We start from the raw sequence: 17,830 nt of genomic DNA, 5'->3' as shown, positions 1-17,830 counted from the left end.
CACCCCTGATGAAGATATGGGTTCATGGGAAAAAAGTGAAACTAAATCCAAAGATGTTCTCCTGCTTGTGCAGAAGCATAATAATGCCTCTAGTTCAGGGTTTGGGAACCTGTGGCAGTCCAGATGCTGGTAGATTTTAGATCCCATCATGCCTGGTTCTTGGACTTGCTGGCTGGGGGCTGATGGGAGTTAGAGTCTGGCAGCATCTGGAGGTGTCCATGTTAAATGTTCAGTAAACACACAAGCAGGGCAGGGCACGGAGGGACAAACATAATAGCACTGCCCCTTTTGCTGTTCCCATTGCACTCCAGATTGTGGGTGATGTTCTTCTGAAACAGGGACCTTTTGACCTCATGGAGGCTCCACACATGATTTAGAACAGGCATCCCCAAACTTCAGCCCTCCAGATGTTTTGGCCTACAACTCCCATGATCCCTAGCTGAGAGGACCAGTGGTCAGGGATGACGGGAATTCTAGTCCAAAACATCTGGAGGGCCGAAGTTTGGGGATGCCTGATTTAGAATCCTGATTGTCACTAGCACAGGAGGCTGTCACCCTCCAACCCATGGAAGGTGATGAGAACATTGACAGGGGGCTAGAGGGTAGAGCTAGTGCATTCCCCCCCCTCAGCCCCCACTTGTCCTTACTTAATACTTAAACAGCTAAAGATGGCAGAAATCTGGTCCTGCCTGTGTTGTGACATTGCACACCCTGTAGGAACTTTTGATCTGTGAGATGGCGAGATGCATCAACTTTACCTTGAACTCCACCTGCGCGTTTAATTTTGTGCACTGTTAAGCAATAACCCTATACACACTTACCTAGGAGTGCAGCCTCAATGAATAAACTAGGTCTTAGCATCTAAGCATCTGGCATGTTTTTTTTAGTAGCTAACAGCTTGGGAATGTATTAATGGGGTATATCACAGCTGTAGGTTTTTTCCCCTCTAAACCACAGCAGTCTTGGTTCAGGCCTGGTGCACATAGATACCAAAGGGCTTTGTGTTAAAGATTCAGAAAACCAAGCCTGGGCTGCAGAAATGGCATATAAAGGGTGGGTTGCCTCTAGAAGGCAGATGCTGGAAACCTTTGGGGAAAAAAATATGGAACCCATTCCTAGATTATTTGGATCAGCTCTCAGCATTCTTTATTGTCGCCATCAATCAGCACACAGACCCTGTCTACTCCTCCCAGGCTCTTTTAATAAGATAAAATGTAGCTTACCTATATTCGAACAAAACAGTCATCTGGGTTTTCAGATGTGAGAAACCTGTAGGGCAGAACAACAAAGAGGAAATTAGTCCATGGCTGCTAATAAACAAATACGTACAGATTTGAGGGCTGCAAGAGGAAATGGACAGACATGTCCTTAGAGAACAATTTGCTGATGGTGCCTGCAGGGTTTGATCTTAGCGGAGCAAGTTCTAAGCTTCTGAAAATCCCTACTGCATAGGTTGCTCATCAGATTTAATGATGAGCCTTCCTTGAGAAATTAAATGTATAACAATAAAAAAATACACTTTGTGCATCCCTTGCAAATCAAAATGGAATGATAATCAGTGTGTACTGTATTCTAGAACAACATCTCTTTAAAAGAAAGAATTGTTTAATTTTTTTGGCTATGAACGTTAAATGGAATGTTACAATGTCTAGATCTTTATCTTTGATTAGCTGTTTATTGGATGGTCAGCAAAACACATTCCAGAAGCATGCATGCATTAATAATAGCTACTCTCCAGTGGGGTACATAAAGTTAAAGCAGAAAACAATTTCTGGCAAGTAATAATAACCAGTGTTTCTTTCCTAGAAAAATAGGTGCCGGTACTCATCATGAAGTTGTTACAGTAAGTGTCATGCTTTTTAAGCAAAAAGAGAGAGAAGTGCTGAAAAGAAGCACTCATAATAATGATCATGGTTGAAGCAACTGATCCTTTTTAATAAAAAAAATTAGCTTCCAACAAAAAGTAGGTAAAGGGGATATTTCTAGAAAAGCACCCCTCCTGCAATAATTAATGCAGTTCTTACTGTGCCATTGAGCATGATCCAGATGTTTTCCCTCAAGATAATGCTGCACACATTGAATGTGCCCAGCCACACTCAAACAACGATATTTTCTTGCTGGGAAAATATAACTTCCTTTCCACATAAAACTGTGTGGGTACTGTTGTTGTCTGAGTATCATAGTTAGCTAGGTCAGTGCTTGCTGTGTGAATCATCCTTCAGACATTACCTGGTTGGAATCAAGGAAGGATAATGTGCTGATCACCCACCTACAGTATCTATAATGCTTGAAGCCATTCTTTGACCCAATTAGCATTGTATATATGGACAAGTGAGTTGCTTTTACAGACGGTTTTGTCTTCTTACTCGCCCTTGTTGCCTCCCCAGGTAGAGCTGGGAATGTTTACTTGCCTGAAACCCTGGTAATGTGTCCCACATGTTCCTTTCCTTCATGTTCACCTCACCAAGGAGAGCAGATACTATATAAAAGCCCATAATTACCCTTCTTATATCCTTCTCTTTCACACTGTTCCTCCGTTGCTCCATTATCATTATTTTTAGCCACGTGCTGCCTTCTTTGCTTCTTTTTAAAATGTCTGCTACTTATTTGATACACCCCTTTAACAGCAACTCTGCATCACTGCTGGCATTTAATTTTCAGCTAAAGCGTTTTAATTAAAATCTGACATCACTTGGCGAGGTAAATGAAAGTGGACTAGAATTACACTTGCAGATTGGACTGGCGTGAATTTATGTATCGGTTTCAGGGAAATTGACATCACATTAATTCTAATAGTAGCAATAAACTGGATAGGAAATAGGCATTCAAAGTGGGGATGGGGGGGGGAGTTTAATGGATTTCTGAGAACATTATAGACCTATTATATTACAACCTGATCACTACACCTAGGGTTGCCATGCATCCTTAGGTTACAGAGGACAGTTGTCTGTATGAAGACCTGCCAGAGAAAGTATTCTCTTTGAAGGCACCCTGCTTTTGGAGGCATCTGGTATCTGAAGGGCTGTCAAGTCTAAGTATGCTTTAGAGATGAAGAACCACAAGAAAGGAGAGCAAGAGAGGCTTTGATGGTGCCTGCCAACATCTTCATACCTGGACAGTAGATTGAATAGGCACACAGGCAACCCATCTTAGCCTTCACCCCTTCATCACTTTGGTGAATGGTCTTGGATTTCTGTTTCAATAGTCATGATTTATAAATTTGCAGCAATACATATCAATACATTTATAAATTTGCAGCAATACTAATTAGTATCTGCATTTTTTTGTAATTAAAAAAATAGCAAATTTGTGTCTTCTTTTGGTCCCTTTTCTAGTGAAGCTTTTCCTTTTTTTAGAAAGATGTTGCTGGACTACAGTTCCCGTCGTCCCTGATTGTCCAAAAACATCTGGAGGGAACCATGTTTGCCATCCCTGCCCCACTGCATGAGAGCCATTTGTTTTTAAGCAGGTCCTGTAAGTCTGGATCGGCATTTAAATGAGCCAGTGGGTGGGGGGCTAAGAGTCTTTCTCCTCTCTCCTTCTGGGCAAGATGCTTCTTCCACAGTTGGGATTCCCTACATACGACTCTCCACACATTTACTTTGGGTTCATTGAATGCTGACCCAGTCATGCTGGATCTGCTTACAGAAGAGGGGCCTCTCCACACAGCTAGGGTAACATTTAATGGGGTGCTGAGTCATTGCTTTATCATAACTGATAAAAGTGCTGAGGAATCTGTAGGAGATCTATGTTGCATTAGGAAAATGAATTTTTAAAAGACCGATCTGCTTACAAAATTTCCCATTTGAAATACTCCCCAGATGTCAGGGTTCAAAATGACTTGTTCTTTTGTATTGAGCAGCAGCAACAAATGAGTAATTTATCCTTCACCTATTTGCAATCTCCAGACTTTGTTCAGGCTATAACTTGCTACAGTTTTTAGCCCCTTTCCCACCCTCCCTTACAGGTCTACTACCAGTGTGCAATTTTCATCACAATTGCTTTTGGTGCCATGATTTAATCAATGTGCACCATGTTGTAATGTGTTGGTAACTGGCACAAAAGGGAAAAAGTGACCTTATGCCTCATTTTGGAGGCAGAAACCTCTCCTGCTGTTGCTGTTCTGCCGCCAGAAATCAGGGGAAGCTTTGGATCCACTAGATGCAAAGTCATAACTTTCTCTGGACCCCCTGCCCACCCACCAGCAAACAGGAGGGACCATGTATTCCTGCGAAGGAGAGAACGTGGGATGCCTCTTCTAAGATGGTCCCTTCTGTTTACAGGTTTCCTTGAAGGACAGTGACCGTAGCTCAATGCTGAGCATGTAGAACAGGCATCCCCAAACTGCAGCCCTCCAGATGTTTTGGCCTACAACTCCCATGATCCCTAGCTAACAGGACCAGTGGTTGGGGAAGATGGGAATTGTAGTCCAAAACATCTGGAGGGCCGAAGTTTGGGGATGCCTGATGTAGAAGGTCCCAAGTTCAACCCCCAGGATCTCCAGGGAGGGTAGGGAGGGACACCTTTTTGAAACCCTGGAGAGTCACAGCTACCCAGTGCAGACATTACTGAGTTAGTTGGAGCAATTGTTTGACTCCTACTGTATTTTCACTAAAGTCAAGAGACTGAAATGTGTGCAGCAGCACTGCAATCCTATACAGTGGTACCTTGGTTTAAGAACAGTCCTGTTTACGAAGGATTCGGTTTACGAACTCCATAAAAATGGAGGGTTCCGGTTTGCAAACTTTAGCTTGGTCCACAAATGGAAACCGAACGGTGGTGGGAGGCCTCATTAGGGAAAGCACATTTCAGTTTAAGAACGGTTTTGGTTTAAGAATGGACTTCAGGAACGGATTAAGTTCGTAAACCGAGGTACCACTGTACTGATTTACCTGGAATGAAGTTCCTTAGAGCTCTATGAGATTTTTATTTCTTTAGGCACATGTACATTGTACATTTGAAGCGAAGACCCATACCTGTAGTTTCTCTTCAGGTTGTAAGCCGATAGAAACTCGGAGAGAAAAATAAGTCTTGAATTTATTCTGTATTTTTACTGGAAATTGTTGTGGCAGCAGAACTTCTTCAAGGGCTTACATTTAAACCATGTGTTGAAAGGATCTTTGAGAGCCACCCTATAATCAGCTGCATTCAATTATACTTGGCATCTAGACTTTTGTATTAGCGTTGTGATAAATTACAATATGAAAATCTTGGAACAAATAAAATGTGTCTCTGAGCTGTAGGGATAATGGCAGGGTTGACCTAATGTCCTGGTTTAATTGGCTTTCTCCTTATCCTAATTGTCATTGAGCTGTAACAGATTGATGGGTGAAGCAAATTATCCTGCTGTAAAAATATCCATTGATACTGTAGCAGGGGACCTTTTTAAGTATTGGAAGCTTAGAAGTCTGTTTTTTGTTTGCTTTGCCTTTTCCAGACTGCTTGGTGACTCTGCCTCTTCTTTACTTATGTCAGAGTTCATCTATACACCATATAACATTGTGCTGAGGAATACACGGGAGGGTGAAAATAGAACATAATGACATTGGCCTCATCATTTAGAGGAACTTTTGGTGCTCCAGATGTTGCTGTACTAGAACTACCACCAGCCCAGCAAGCATGGCCAGTGACCAGGGGTGATGGGAGTTTGTAGTACAGCTGCATCTGGAGGGCCAAAAGATCCCCTTGCCTGATCTAGAATAATAGAAATGAATGTTTTTGTTTGTTTCCTAAGAGCGTAGATACAGAGCAGTATTGAAGAGTCTTCTCAGTGGGTACCACTTCACTCCCATTATTTCCGATGTTCAGCTGTGAGTGCTGTTGCTTATGTTTCCAAAATGTCATCACCCACGCTCAAGCCTAATGAGAACTGGGCATGCTCAGTCGTCACAGAATGCTGACTGCATATGGAGAGAATGAGCAGAAAACAGGGTGACATGTGTAAAGAATGCAAAGTAAAATGTGGTTCGGGATTTTTTTTTTACTTTTTATTTCGTTTTGTAGTGATATTTTTAGCCCCATCATTTCGGCATATAGCCAAACACATTATCTCCTCCCCTCCTTCACCTCTCCTTGCTTCCTTCACACCAGGTGTGGAGGTTTAAGTGGTACTTGAAGCCTACAATTGTGTCCTGAATGTACTATAGATCATTCTAATATTTCAGTATCCAAGGGGGATAACAATATTTACAAATAGAGGGTGTGAAAGAGCAAGCTTAAGGTTTTAATTTGCTCAAGGAGCTAGGGCAGAAATGTATTTAAAAATTTTTAAAAGCTCCCAAATTGTTATGCCTTTACCCAATATTTGATATTTTTAATAGATGTTTTTGTCCAAAAATAATCATGCCAACTATTTTCACAGTAAAGTTGTTTATTTTTTGTTCCTGTATTACATTCATCACCAATAAAAGGACAAAAGAGAGCATAGGCTTGCATAAAATTTGCATATGGAAATAATTGCTAAAAATTAAATAGAAATACAATACATCTCACCATAGTGAAGAAAATTGTAACCAGGTGCATAGTTAGCACAGTTCTGGGTGCTAACTGTTAACAGGCAACTTCAAGGCTCCTGTTTTCCCTTCTGTAAAGCAGACTTGGGTTGGAGAGCTCTTCAAGAAGATGACCGTCCTCTGCAGAGTAGGACATACGGACACACTTTTAAAGAATGTCTCCATGATTACCATTGGACTTGATTGTGAGCTGAAAAGAAGATGAGGTGTGTTGTAACAAATACAGCATTTATCACATTAGAAAAGGTCATGAGGCCAGGACTTCCTCTAACTACAATATGATTGGGCTACTGTAATGAATTTTACATGGGACTGCTAGTAAGGATGATTTGGAAGCGCCAATTAATTCAGAATTCAGCTGCAAAAGTTCTGTCTGGTATGGGTTAATGAAGCCATTATACACCAGTTCCATGTATTTTAAAAGGAAGCTCCTTTCACATTCACATCCATCCATTCATAGTCTCCTATCTTCCTCTAATTCAGTGCTCAAATAATTACAAATGAAAGGGTGGAGGATAATGATGTCTGTTCTCTGATTCCAAAATAGTGCTCCCTTCCCCAATAGTAGCCAAAGCGGGCAGGGCATTCTCTGTATTTCAAACATTTATCTAGTTTCATCTCAGAATCTACTAAGTAAGAATTCTTTCCACTAGAATGTACAGTCTAGGATAAAATCCAATTCTAATTTTCAGTTTGGCACTCTGTTTAGTTATTGTTTTAACTGGGTTTTGTAAGTTATCTTGAGGGGTGCCCGCAAGGTGCTGAAGTGTGGGTTACAAATATTTAAACAAATTACCTAGCTGCATTAAAGCTGCAGTCATGAATTCTATCAGCTTCTGGCTGGGTACCGAGTGTTCTTTTTGTGCTTGATTGGCTGGCCTTAAGTTCTGACCAATAGGAAGGCAAGGTAGATATGCCATTTTGCCCACCCAGGTTGCCAGGGAACACAACAACAAGGTGCTTAAATGTTGAGCCCTCTGAAAGCGTTGACTGCTTGTATCCATTCTAGCAGCTCATCGTCACAGTCTGAGGCCTCTCCTACCTCACCCGGGGGCTCATCGTCAGAGTCTGTGGCTGCTCCTAACCCGTCCGAAGGCTCATCATCACAGTCTATAGCTGCTACTACCCTGTCTGGAGGCTCGTCCTCACAGTCTGTAGCTGCTTGCAGCCAATCTCAGAGCTCATTGACGCAGTCTGTGGCTGTTCCTACTTCATCTAGAGGCGAATCCTCAGAGCCTGTGACTGCTCATACCCAATCTCAGGGCTCACTGCCACAGCCCGTTGCCACTCCTATCCCACCTGGAGGTGCACCGTCACAATCCTTGGCTGCTGCTGCTGCCCCATATGGAGGCACATCGTCACAAGTTTTGACCGTTCCTTCCACATCGGGAAACACATCGTCACAATTTTTGACCGTTCCATCCACAACGGGAAGCACATCGTCACAATTTTTGACCGTTCCATCCACATCGGGAAGCACATCGTCACAATTTTTGACTGTTCCTGGCGAAGGCATATCATCGGAGAAAGAGGCAAGGCAGGAACTGAGGGGTTGGGAAACAGTAATGAGTATATGGGCTCAGGATGCACATAAGGGAATTGATGAGTGGAGTGAGACGACTTGGAGTTTGAGCACACAGCTGTTTTGCCCCTTGGATCTGTTCCTGTTTGCCTCTGCTCTTTCTGTCTCATTCACACTTAGGTCTTCAAGCTCTGTGTGTACTTCTACGCATTCATTTTACTCTCACTGACTGGTTCTCTCTCTCCTTCTCTAATCTGTCTGTGCCATTCTGTCTGAGGCCTTGCACATCGTGAAACTCCTGTGTCAAAGTCAGTGGATTCTCATAATGCTTTAGCATTTCTAAGGTGTTTAGTTTCTGGTGAACCATTTGAACACGGGAAAATTTTACATTGGGGGAGCAGGATTGTAAGCCTCCAGATGTTTTGGAGCTGCAGCCCCTATCCTCGCTGACCATTGGCCATGTGCTGCAGTTGATGGGAGTTGGGAGTCCAGCAACATCTTCAGGCAAACCACTACCTCTGAAGGTTCCACATCTTCTGAGCATTCTCAAAACTCTGTTACTCAGAGACTGTTAATAGATGAGTTCTAAAGCAGGGATTTGCCTGGTTTTTCACAGTAGACTTATATGCCACCCAGTGCCTACATAGAAGTCATATTTAATGGGGGCCATTGTGTGTTTCAAGGGGGCATTTGTTGTGGGTCATTGACGCCCACATTTCTGGATTTTGAAATGACAACTAGACTCTATTTACTCTTACTTTATATTATTATTGTTAGTTAGTTCAGTAGCATTGCTTTGATTCTATTTAAAAATCCTTGTAACTTAAAAAAATGCTTTGCATGTCAATGGAGGTTAGAGTTGTGGGTCAGTAGTGCCCCCCCCCCTTAAAAATGTTTAGGAGTACTCTCAATTTGACTCAAGAAAATCACCATTTTATAGTTCAAATCAGGAAAAATAAATACAGTAAATGAACAAAAGTACAAAGATTCACAAAATGTTTAGGGGTATGCGTACCCCTGCGTCCCGCCCACCCACCCCGAGAAAAGCACTGCTATGGTTAAACTTTTGTGTAGAATGGATTGTAGCTGGGTCACATAAATGAGAATATTTCTATGTCATGTAACAAATATGAACCAGCTTTTTAGACAGGGGTTATAATTTTGTGGTTTTCTTTTGTTCATCCTTCAGGGTGCAGAGCAGAATTAAAGTGGTTTGATAATGTTGGTTTTTTGTCTTGATCACCTTCGTTTAACTCTGCCCCTTTGATTGCTGTTATGCTGATAGTTATGCTACAAAAAACCTGTTAGTCTTTAAATTGCCCCACGACTCTTTGTTTTTTATGTACTTGACAGCAGCCATGCCACAGCCCTGTTGGTCAGAGTGAGGTAGCTGCTTGAGGCAGAAAATGTGAAGAGTGTAGGGAGAGTAATATCAAGGTGTTAAAAGCGCTGGGCTGTGTGTGCCCTGCACACATCCCTCAAACCGGTGTGGTGAAGAACACTGTCCAATTGCCAGTGTTGAAGTAGGAGCATGTGCCAGACTAGGGTTTCCATATTTCAAAACAGTGAATCTGGACAGAAAAAGTTGTTGAGCTTTTCTTTTTTCTGCCAAAGTTGTTGAGCTTCTTTTAGTTTTGACCAAAGTTGTTGAGCTTTTTGGGTAAAATTGCTGTTTTTGAGCTATTTTTATGGAAATACAGCAAAAATGGCACTGCCAACATGGGTTGCCATAGGTCTGGATTTTCCCGGACATTTGCCCAATTTCTGCCCAGACACTGCTGCTGACTGCAGTATTCCAGATATATTCAGGGAAATCTGGACGTATGGCAATCCTATATGAGCTTCTGTTGAGGGGTAAAGGATCATCTTGTCATTCACCTCTTCCAAAATAGTTTATACCAGCCCTTGTGCAGTTTAATGGATGTTATTTAGTCAGTCACTTGTTGAGTGTGGTAATGACCATGTCATTTCTCTACCTACCATTTGAGCCAAAGGGCATTAATTGTGTTTTGTTTTGTTTTAATTGTGTTGCAGGACCCTGCAAATCAAAAATGTGGACGCAAGAAAACAGTGTCCTTCAGCAGCATGCCATCGGAAAAGAAAATAAGCAGCGCCAACGACTGCATCAGCTTCATGCAGGCTGGTTGTGAACTGAAGAAAGTCCGGCCAAACTCCCGTATTTATAATCGTTTTTTTACCCTGGACACTGACTCACAAGTGCTTCGCTGGGAACCATCTAAGAAAGATCCTGACAAGGCCATACTCGAAATTTCCGCTGTGAAAGAGGTCCGGTTAGGGAAAAACACAGAAACATTCAGAAACAATGGGCTAGCAGATCAAATTTCCGAAGACTGTGCCTTCTCTATAATTCATGGGGAGAATTATGAGTCACTGGACCTTGTTGCCAATTCAGCAGACGTGACCAACATTTGGGTGTCGGGTTTGAGGTACCTGGTTTCCCGTGCCAAACAGTGCCTGGATTTGATAGAAGGTAGCCAGGATACTCCACGTTTTGCATGGCTAAAGTCTGTGTTTGAAGCCGCGGATGTCGATGGTAATGGGATCATGTTGGAAGACACAGCTGTAGAACTAATAAAGCGGCTGAACCCTGCCTTAAAGGAGTCAAAGATCAGGTTAAAATTTAAGGAAATCCAGAGAAGCAAAGAGAAGCTAACGACCCGTGTAACAAAAGAGGAATTTTGCGAAGCATACATTGAGCTTTGCACTAGACCCGAAGTTTATTTTTTGCTGGTGCAAATATCTAAAAACAAAGAATACTTAGATGCCAACGATCTCATGCTTTTTTTAGAAGCTGAGCAAGGACTGGCACAAGCAACGGAAGAAATGTGTCTTGATATTATTCAAAGGTATGAATTTTCTGAGGAAGGGCGGTTGCAGGGTTTTCTGGCAATTGATGGATTTACTCAGTATTTGCTGTCCCTGGAATGTGATATTTTTGATCCTGCACATAAAAATGTTGTCCAAGATATGACCCAGCCTTTATCACATTACTATATTAATTCATCTCACAATACTTACCTAATAGAAGACCAGGTGCGAGGGCCAGCTGATATTAATGGTTATGTCAGGGCACTGAAGATGAGCTGTCGATGTATTGAACTGGATGTGTGTGATGGTCCAGATAAGGAGCCCATCATCTGCAATCGTAACAGCATGACGTCACCTCTACCTTTTCAATGTGTCATTGAGGTGATCAACAAATTTGCCTTTGTTTCATCACAGTACCCTCTTATTCTTTGCTTGGGAAACTACTGCTCCATACAGCAGCAGAAGGTTATGGTTGAACAGATGAAGAAGATTTTTAGAAACAGGCTCTATAACGATATGCCACTGCAGTCAGAAGCATACCTCCCATCTCCAGAGAAACTGAAAATGAAGATTATCATCAAAGGGAAGAAGCTGCCTGAAAATGAGGATTTATTAGAGGGAGAAGTCAGTGATGAAGACGAAGAAGCTGAAATATCTCGAAGAATATCTGAAGGGTCGGTGGAGGCGCCCAAGATGACTTGGTTATGCAAGGAGCTGTCTGACCTGGTATCTATATGCAGAGCTGTCAGATTCAAAAACTTTGAGCACTCCATGAAAAGTCAGAATTACTGGGAAATCTGTTCCTTTAGTGAAGCAGAGGCTAGCAGAATCGCAAATGAGTGTCCGGAGAACTTTGTAAATTACAATAAGAAATTTCTGTCTCGAATATACCCTAGTGCCATGAGAATAGATTCCAGTAACTTAAATCCGCAGGATTTTTGGAACTGTGGTTGCCAGATAGTGGCCATGAATTATCAAACACCAGGGCCAATGATGGATTTGCATACTGGTTGGTTTCTACAAAACGGAGGATGCGGTTATGTTCTTAGACCTTCTGTTATGCGAGAAGAAGTTTCGTATTTCAGTGCGAATACAAAGGGCATAGTTCCAGGGGCCTCTCCTCAAGTTCTGCATGTCAAAATCATCAGTGGGCAGAATTTTCCAAAGCCAAAAGGAGCCTGCGCCAAGGGGGATGTCATAGATCCTTATGTGTTCCTAGAAGTCCATGGTATTCCTGCAGACTGTACAGAACAGCGAACTAAAACCGTTCAGCAAAACAGTGATAACCCCATTTTTGATGAGAGCTTTGAGTTTGAGATAAACCTACCAGAGCTTGCAATGGTCCGTTTTGTTGTGCTGGATGATGATTACATTGGAGATGAGTTCATAGGCCAATGCGCTATGCCCCTAGAATGTATACAGCCAGGCTATCGGCACATACCTTTGCGCTCCTTTGTTGGAGAACTTATGGAGCATGTTACGCTTTTTGTGCACATTGCAATAACTAACCGAAGTGGTGGAGGGAAGGCCCATAAACGCAGCCTGACTGAAAGAATAGGGATGAAAACAAGAGACTATACCATGCTGCGGAACACAAGTCTTAAGATTGTAGATGACATCTTCAAACCAGCGATACATCCATTAAGAGAGGCAACTGATATGCGGGAAAATATGCAGGTAATGAAACGTACCATTTCATTCTTTTCATTTGTTTTAGAACTTGATTTAACCAACTATTTAAAATCAACAGAACTGCTAATGATATTTTCATAATATGGGGGGGGGGGTCTTATCGCAAATAATGCAACACCCCATTAGTAAATAATGTTGTAGCTCACTTATATTATATTCTTTCGATGTTGTTGAATGCCACAGTCCCCAAGACCCTACCTCTCAAGTGTCAATGAGCTGAACCTTGTGTTAGGATGTCCTCTGCATTCCTTGTAACCTGAAATTCCCAACTTCCACCATGCTATCCTTGTTCTTCTGGACTTCTCTTCAACAGCCTTTTGGTCTACTACAGCTCCCAACATCCCTGATTGTTGGCCATGCTTGTTGAGGTTGAAGGGAGTTGTAGCTGAAACATCTGTAGGACAGCAGATTGAGGAAGGTGGCTTCAAGAGGGATCTTCTGGAGGTTGCAGGGCAGTCAGATTGCATGCCTGCCCCCACTGCACATACTGTCATCACCTGTGACCCAGGCCATGCATCTGTACACATAAATGCCAGATTCCTATGGTCTTCTCTTCACTGCCCCCCCCCCCCGAAGAAGGTTTGAAGAAACCAGATGCAAGTGCAAACAAATGCATATGTGTATGCAGTAATTAATACACGACCACATACTCTCACTGTATGTTTATATGTCTATCTCTGTGTTACACAGACTTGATGACACAGCCCAGTACCAAAAACATGCTAAAATCCATTATAGTCCCTGCACGCACACTAAGAACAGCATTCTTGTGTACACCAGATTTGGCACTGAAAGAAGTTAGAAGTCAGAGTTTAAATGTCTGTTTCATGAAACGTTACAGGACTAGTAGTCTTTCTTCTGTTAATAGGAATGTTCTTCAATAAATTAAAAATTTCCACCAAGAAAAATAAAGTACCATATATACTTGAGTACTGTATAAGCCTACTTTTTCAGCACCAAGAATGTGCTGAAAAAGTCGCCCTTGGCTTAAATTCGAGTGAGGTGGGCGGCGGCGGAGAAAGGCACAGGGCCGGGGGTTCGGAGAAGCGCTGCGCTGTGACTCTCCGAACCCCCGTCCTATGCCTGCTCTGTGCGAGGCGGCAGGGAGGGAGAAGCGGCAAGGAAGGGATCCTTCCTCGCCGATTCTCCCCCCACCCCGCTGCTGACAGCTGGGAAAGGCATAGGATGGTATTTATTTTTATTTTTGAAATTTACCAGTAGCTGCTGCATTTCCCACCCTCGGCTTATACTCGAGTCAATAAGTTTTCTCAGTTTTTTGAGGTAAAATTAGGTGCCTTGGCTTATATTCGGGTCGGCTTATACTATACAATTGATGCAGGTCCTACACAAGGGTTTAAAGTTCAAGGATTAATTCATTTGTTCTATAAAACTTCGCAGACATGGAACTTTTTTAATCAAGGGAAAGTACATGTCTACAATTCCTGCAAACAGTTTTACCCTTTGTTGTTTAGTCGTTTAGTCGTGTCCAACTCTTCGTGACCCCATGGACCATAGCACGCCAGGCACTCCTGTCTTGCACCGCCTCCCGCAGTTTGGTCAGACTCATGTTGGTAGCTTCGAGAACACTGTCCAACCATCTCGTCCTCTGTCGTCCCCTTCTCCTAGTGCCCTCAATCTTTCCCAACATCAAAGTCTTTTCCAGGGAGTCTTCTCTTCTCATGATGTGGCCAAAGTATTGGAGCCTCAGCTTCACGATCTGTCCTTCCAGTGAGCACTCAGGGCTGATTTCCTTCAGAATTGATAGGTTTGATCTTCTTGCAGTCCATGGGACTCTCAAGAGTCTCCTCCAGCACCACAATTCAAAAGCATCAATTCTTTGGCGATCAGCCTTCTTTATGGTCCAGCTCTCACTTCCATACATCACTACTGGGAAAACCATAGCTTTAACTATACGGACCTTTGTAGGCAAGGTGATGTCTCTGCTTTTTAAGATGCTGTCTAGGTTTGTCACTGCTTTTCTCCCAAGAAGCAGGCGTCTTTTAATTTCGGGACTGCTGTCACCATCTGCAGTGATCAAGGAGCCCAAGAAAGTAAAATCTCTCACTGCCTCCATTTCTTCCCCTTCCATTTGCCAGGAGGTGATGGGACCAGTGGCCATGATCTTGGTTTTTTTGATGTTGAGCTTCAGACCATATTTTGTGCTCTCCTCTTTCACCCTCATTAAAAGGTTCTTTAATTCCTCCTCACTTTCTGCCATCAAGGTTGTGTCATCTGCATACCTGAGGTTGTTGATATTTCTTCCGGCAATCTTAATTCCGGCTTGGGATTCATCTAGTCCGGCCTTTCGCATGATGAATTCTGCATATAAGTTAAATAAGCAGGGAGACAATATACAACCTTGTCGTACTCCTTTCCCAATTTTGAACCAATCAGTTGTTCCATATCCAGGTAGTGAGAAAATAAAGATCTTGCTATTGAAACACCTTAAAGACAAATTACATTTAGCACAAAAATAAATGAGGTTGCAATATGCATTTAGATGACAACACTCTTTGCTGTCTGTCAGAAGATGGAGAGAGCAGCTGATTTAATTATATCTAAAAGTGGTGTTTTTGTAAATTCCTGTTGGGAACTGGTTTGTAAATATGCTTGTACAGAAAAAGAGAGAAAAAAGCCCTACTCAAAACAAAAAAATGTTAGTATAGCGATAGCCAAATGATGGAGAGTTGCTCTTTCACTTTTATAGACTATAATTACTTTCATACACACAGATGTTCCATTCATTTTCTGTCCTACTTGGATTACAATGGTATGCAGGTTCAGTGCCAATTTGTATAATTTGGGATTGATGGGATTCAGGTGGCCTTTGGAGCAATGCAGTGTCTGTAATGGAATTTTGTACTCTCTCCAAATCTGCTACTGCTGAACTTGATAAGCAACAAAATGGTTTGTGGCAGCCGAAGAGGTTTAGGCGGCGACTAAACACGTGTGTAATGGATAACAATTTAAATGAGGTTGCTACAAGGCTCATAATGCATCACACACCATCCTTCAGTTCCCTTGTACTTGGGAGAGAGTCCACTGCTGTAATGTTGAACATTTGGGAGCGGCCGCCGAGACCACATAACACCGGTCTTGAAAGATCTACATTGGCTCCCAGTATGTTTCCGAGCACAATTCAAAGTGTTGTTGCTGACCTTTATAGCCCTAAATGGCCTCGGTCCAGTATACCTGAAGGAGCGTCTCCACCCCCATCATTCAGCCCGGACTCTGAGGGCCTTCTGGCAGTTCCCTCGTTGCGAGAAGCCAAGTTGTAGGGAACCAGGCAGAGGGCCTTCTTGGTAGTGGCGCCTACCCTGTGGAACGCCCTCCCATCAGATGTCAAAGAGAAAAACAGCTACCAGATTTTTAGAAGACATCTGAAGGCAGTCCTGTTTAGGGAGGCTTTTAATGTTTAATTGATTATTTTATTTTATTTTTCTGTTGGAAGCCGCCCAGAGTGGCTGGGGAAACCCAGCCAGATGGGCGGTGTATACATCATAAATTATTATTATTATTATTATTATTATTATTATTATTTATTTGATTGGTTTGTTCATTCCCTTGCTTCCTGGGAGTGAGGTGCTGCTGCTTATTTGGGGGGGGGGGTTAAGAGGCAAGGTGGATGCAGTGCTGGGGCAACTCACCTCTGTCTCTCCTGGTAAGTGGAAGCAACCCCACTTCCAGAAAGCTAGTGTTGTGGCTACATGCCCAGTAGGGGTGAGCTAGATCTGGGAGGGAGTTGCTCCTCTTTTCCACAGTGCTTTTTAGATGCTGTCTTTCTCAGTGTATGGAAAGGAACTGATGGGGGCATATATAATGTCTAGCTTTCTGGAAGAGTTCCCTGAAGGAAATAAATGGCTTATCCTATAGGCTTCTTGGGTGCTAGCATACCAACATGTATATACCCCAGGTTTCCTTAAAAGGTAAAGGACCCCTGACAGTTATGTCCAGTCACAGACGACTCTGGGGTTGTGGTGCTCATCTCGCTTTACAGGCCGAGGGAGCCGGCAGTTTTTCCGGGTTATGTGGCCAGCATAACTAAGCTGCTTCTGGCACAATGGAACACCAAAACCGGAGCATCGCATGGAAATGGTTTTTACCTTACTGCCGGAGCGATGCCTATTTATTTACTTGCACTTTGGGGGCATGCTTTCGAACTGCTAGGTTGGCATGAGCTGGGACCGAGCAACAGGAGCTGAGCCCGTCGCGGGGATTCGAACCGCTGACCTTCTGATCGGAAAGCCCAAGAGGCTCAGTGGTTTAGACCACAGCGCCACCCATGTCCGCCAAGTTTCCTTAATGCCTGCTTAAAATGAAAAATTGTTTTTTCGGTTGTGTCAGTAGTCTCCTGGTATGACTTGTAAACTGACTCCTAATGCAATGTGTCAGTCAGAGGATGCAGCTGTGCCATGATGGAAGCTTGCATCCTTTATTGAATGCTGACAAGTCTTCTGCCTTTAACTATAGCCTGAAAATATAGGTTAAAAATACTGGGCACACATTACTTACTCTTCCGTGAGACATTAAATACACCCTGACTCTAGTTTTGAGTATTTCAGGAAAATCAAGCAGATACCTTTCTATTTTTGGCTTAAAAGGAAACTCAGAGAAATATTTTAAGGCTCATGCATATGAGCACACATTTTAGGAGACAGTTCATTAAGAAAACAAGCAAACCTGAATGCTGATAAAAATAGAATAAAATACAGCTCAGTCTATTGCATGTTCTTGAAGAAAATTAAGCCTCAGAATCTTCTGAAGATCCCTAAGCAGACTTGGCGTCAGCATTTGATAAGTTGACAGAAATGGTGGAGCCCATGGTTCTCAGAGGGCCCTCAGCTCCTGCTTGTGGCTTCCTTTTGAAAAAGTTTCCAGCATTCAAAAGAGAAGCACCAAGTGATTAAGCTGAAGTCAGTGGTTTTCGTTTCCCTGGAATGCCTCTGGGGCTCTGATGTCGGACTGAGGGGCATCCTGGGGAAATTAAGATGGCAGCTTCTCGCCTGGCATTCTTTTGGCAAGCTGGGTAGCATGTTGCTGCCCCACTCAGCAGTGTATTGGGGGGGGGGGTGCTTACTAGGACACCATAGCAGCATACCTGCCAAGTGGCTGTCAGAGAAATAAGGGACCGGGCAGAAGTAGCAGACCGGAAGTAGCGCTGCCGCCATTTTGGAACTGGGCGGAGCATGCTCAGAAGTGACTTTTGATGCTGCTTTGCCCAGTTCCAAAATAGCCGCTGTGCCAGAAGTCGCACTGCAGCCATTTTGGAACTGGG

General features: G+C 43.0%; 1 protein-coding gene across 7 annotated transcripts in view; it reads left to right on the top strand.

The window, feature by feature from the left end:
- PLCL1 (phospholipase C like 1 (inactive)) overlaps nt 1-17,830 on the top strand; it is a 196,995-nt gene that overhangs the window by 141,660 nt on the left and 37,505 nt on the right. For all 7 annotated transcript variants that reach the window (XM_035136765.3, XM_088676796.1, XM_088651757.1 and 4 more), the window contains one exon: nt 10,069-12,540. In XM_035136765.3, coding sequence (XP_034992656.1) covers nt 10,069-12,540 — 2,472 coding nt within the window. The remainder of the gene's footprint in view (nt 1-10,068; nt 12,541-17,830) is intronic.

The sequence above is a fragment of the Zootoca vivipara genome, chromosome 1 (genome assembly GCF_965207765.1).
Source record: "Zootoca vivipara chromosome 1, rZooViv2.hap1.1, whole genome shotgun sequence".
Classification (NCBI taxonomy): domain Eukaryota; kingdom Metazoa; phylum Chordata; class Lepidosauria; order Squamata; family Lacertidae; genus Zootoca; species Zootoca vivipara.
The sequence above is the reverse complement of the archived record's forward strand: the minus strand, read 5'-3'. Positions and strand labels throughout refer to the sequence as shown.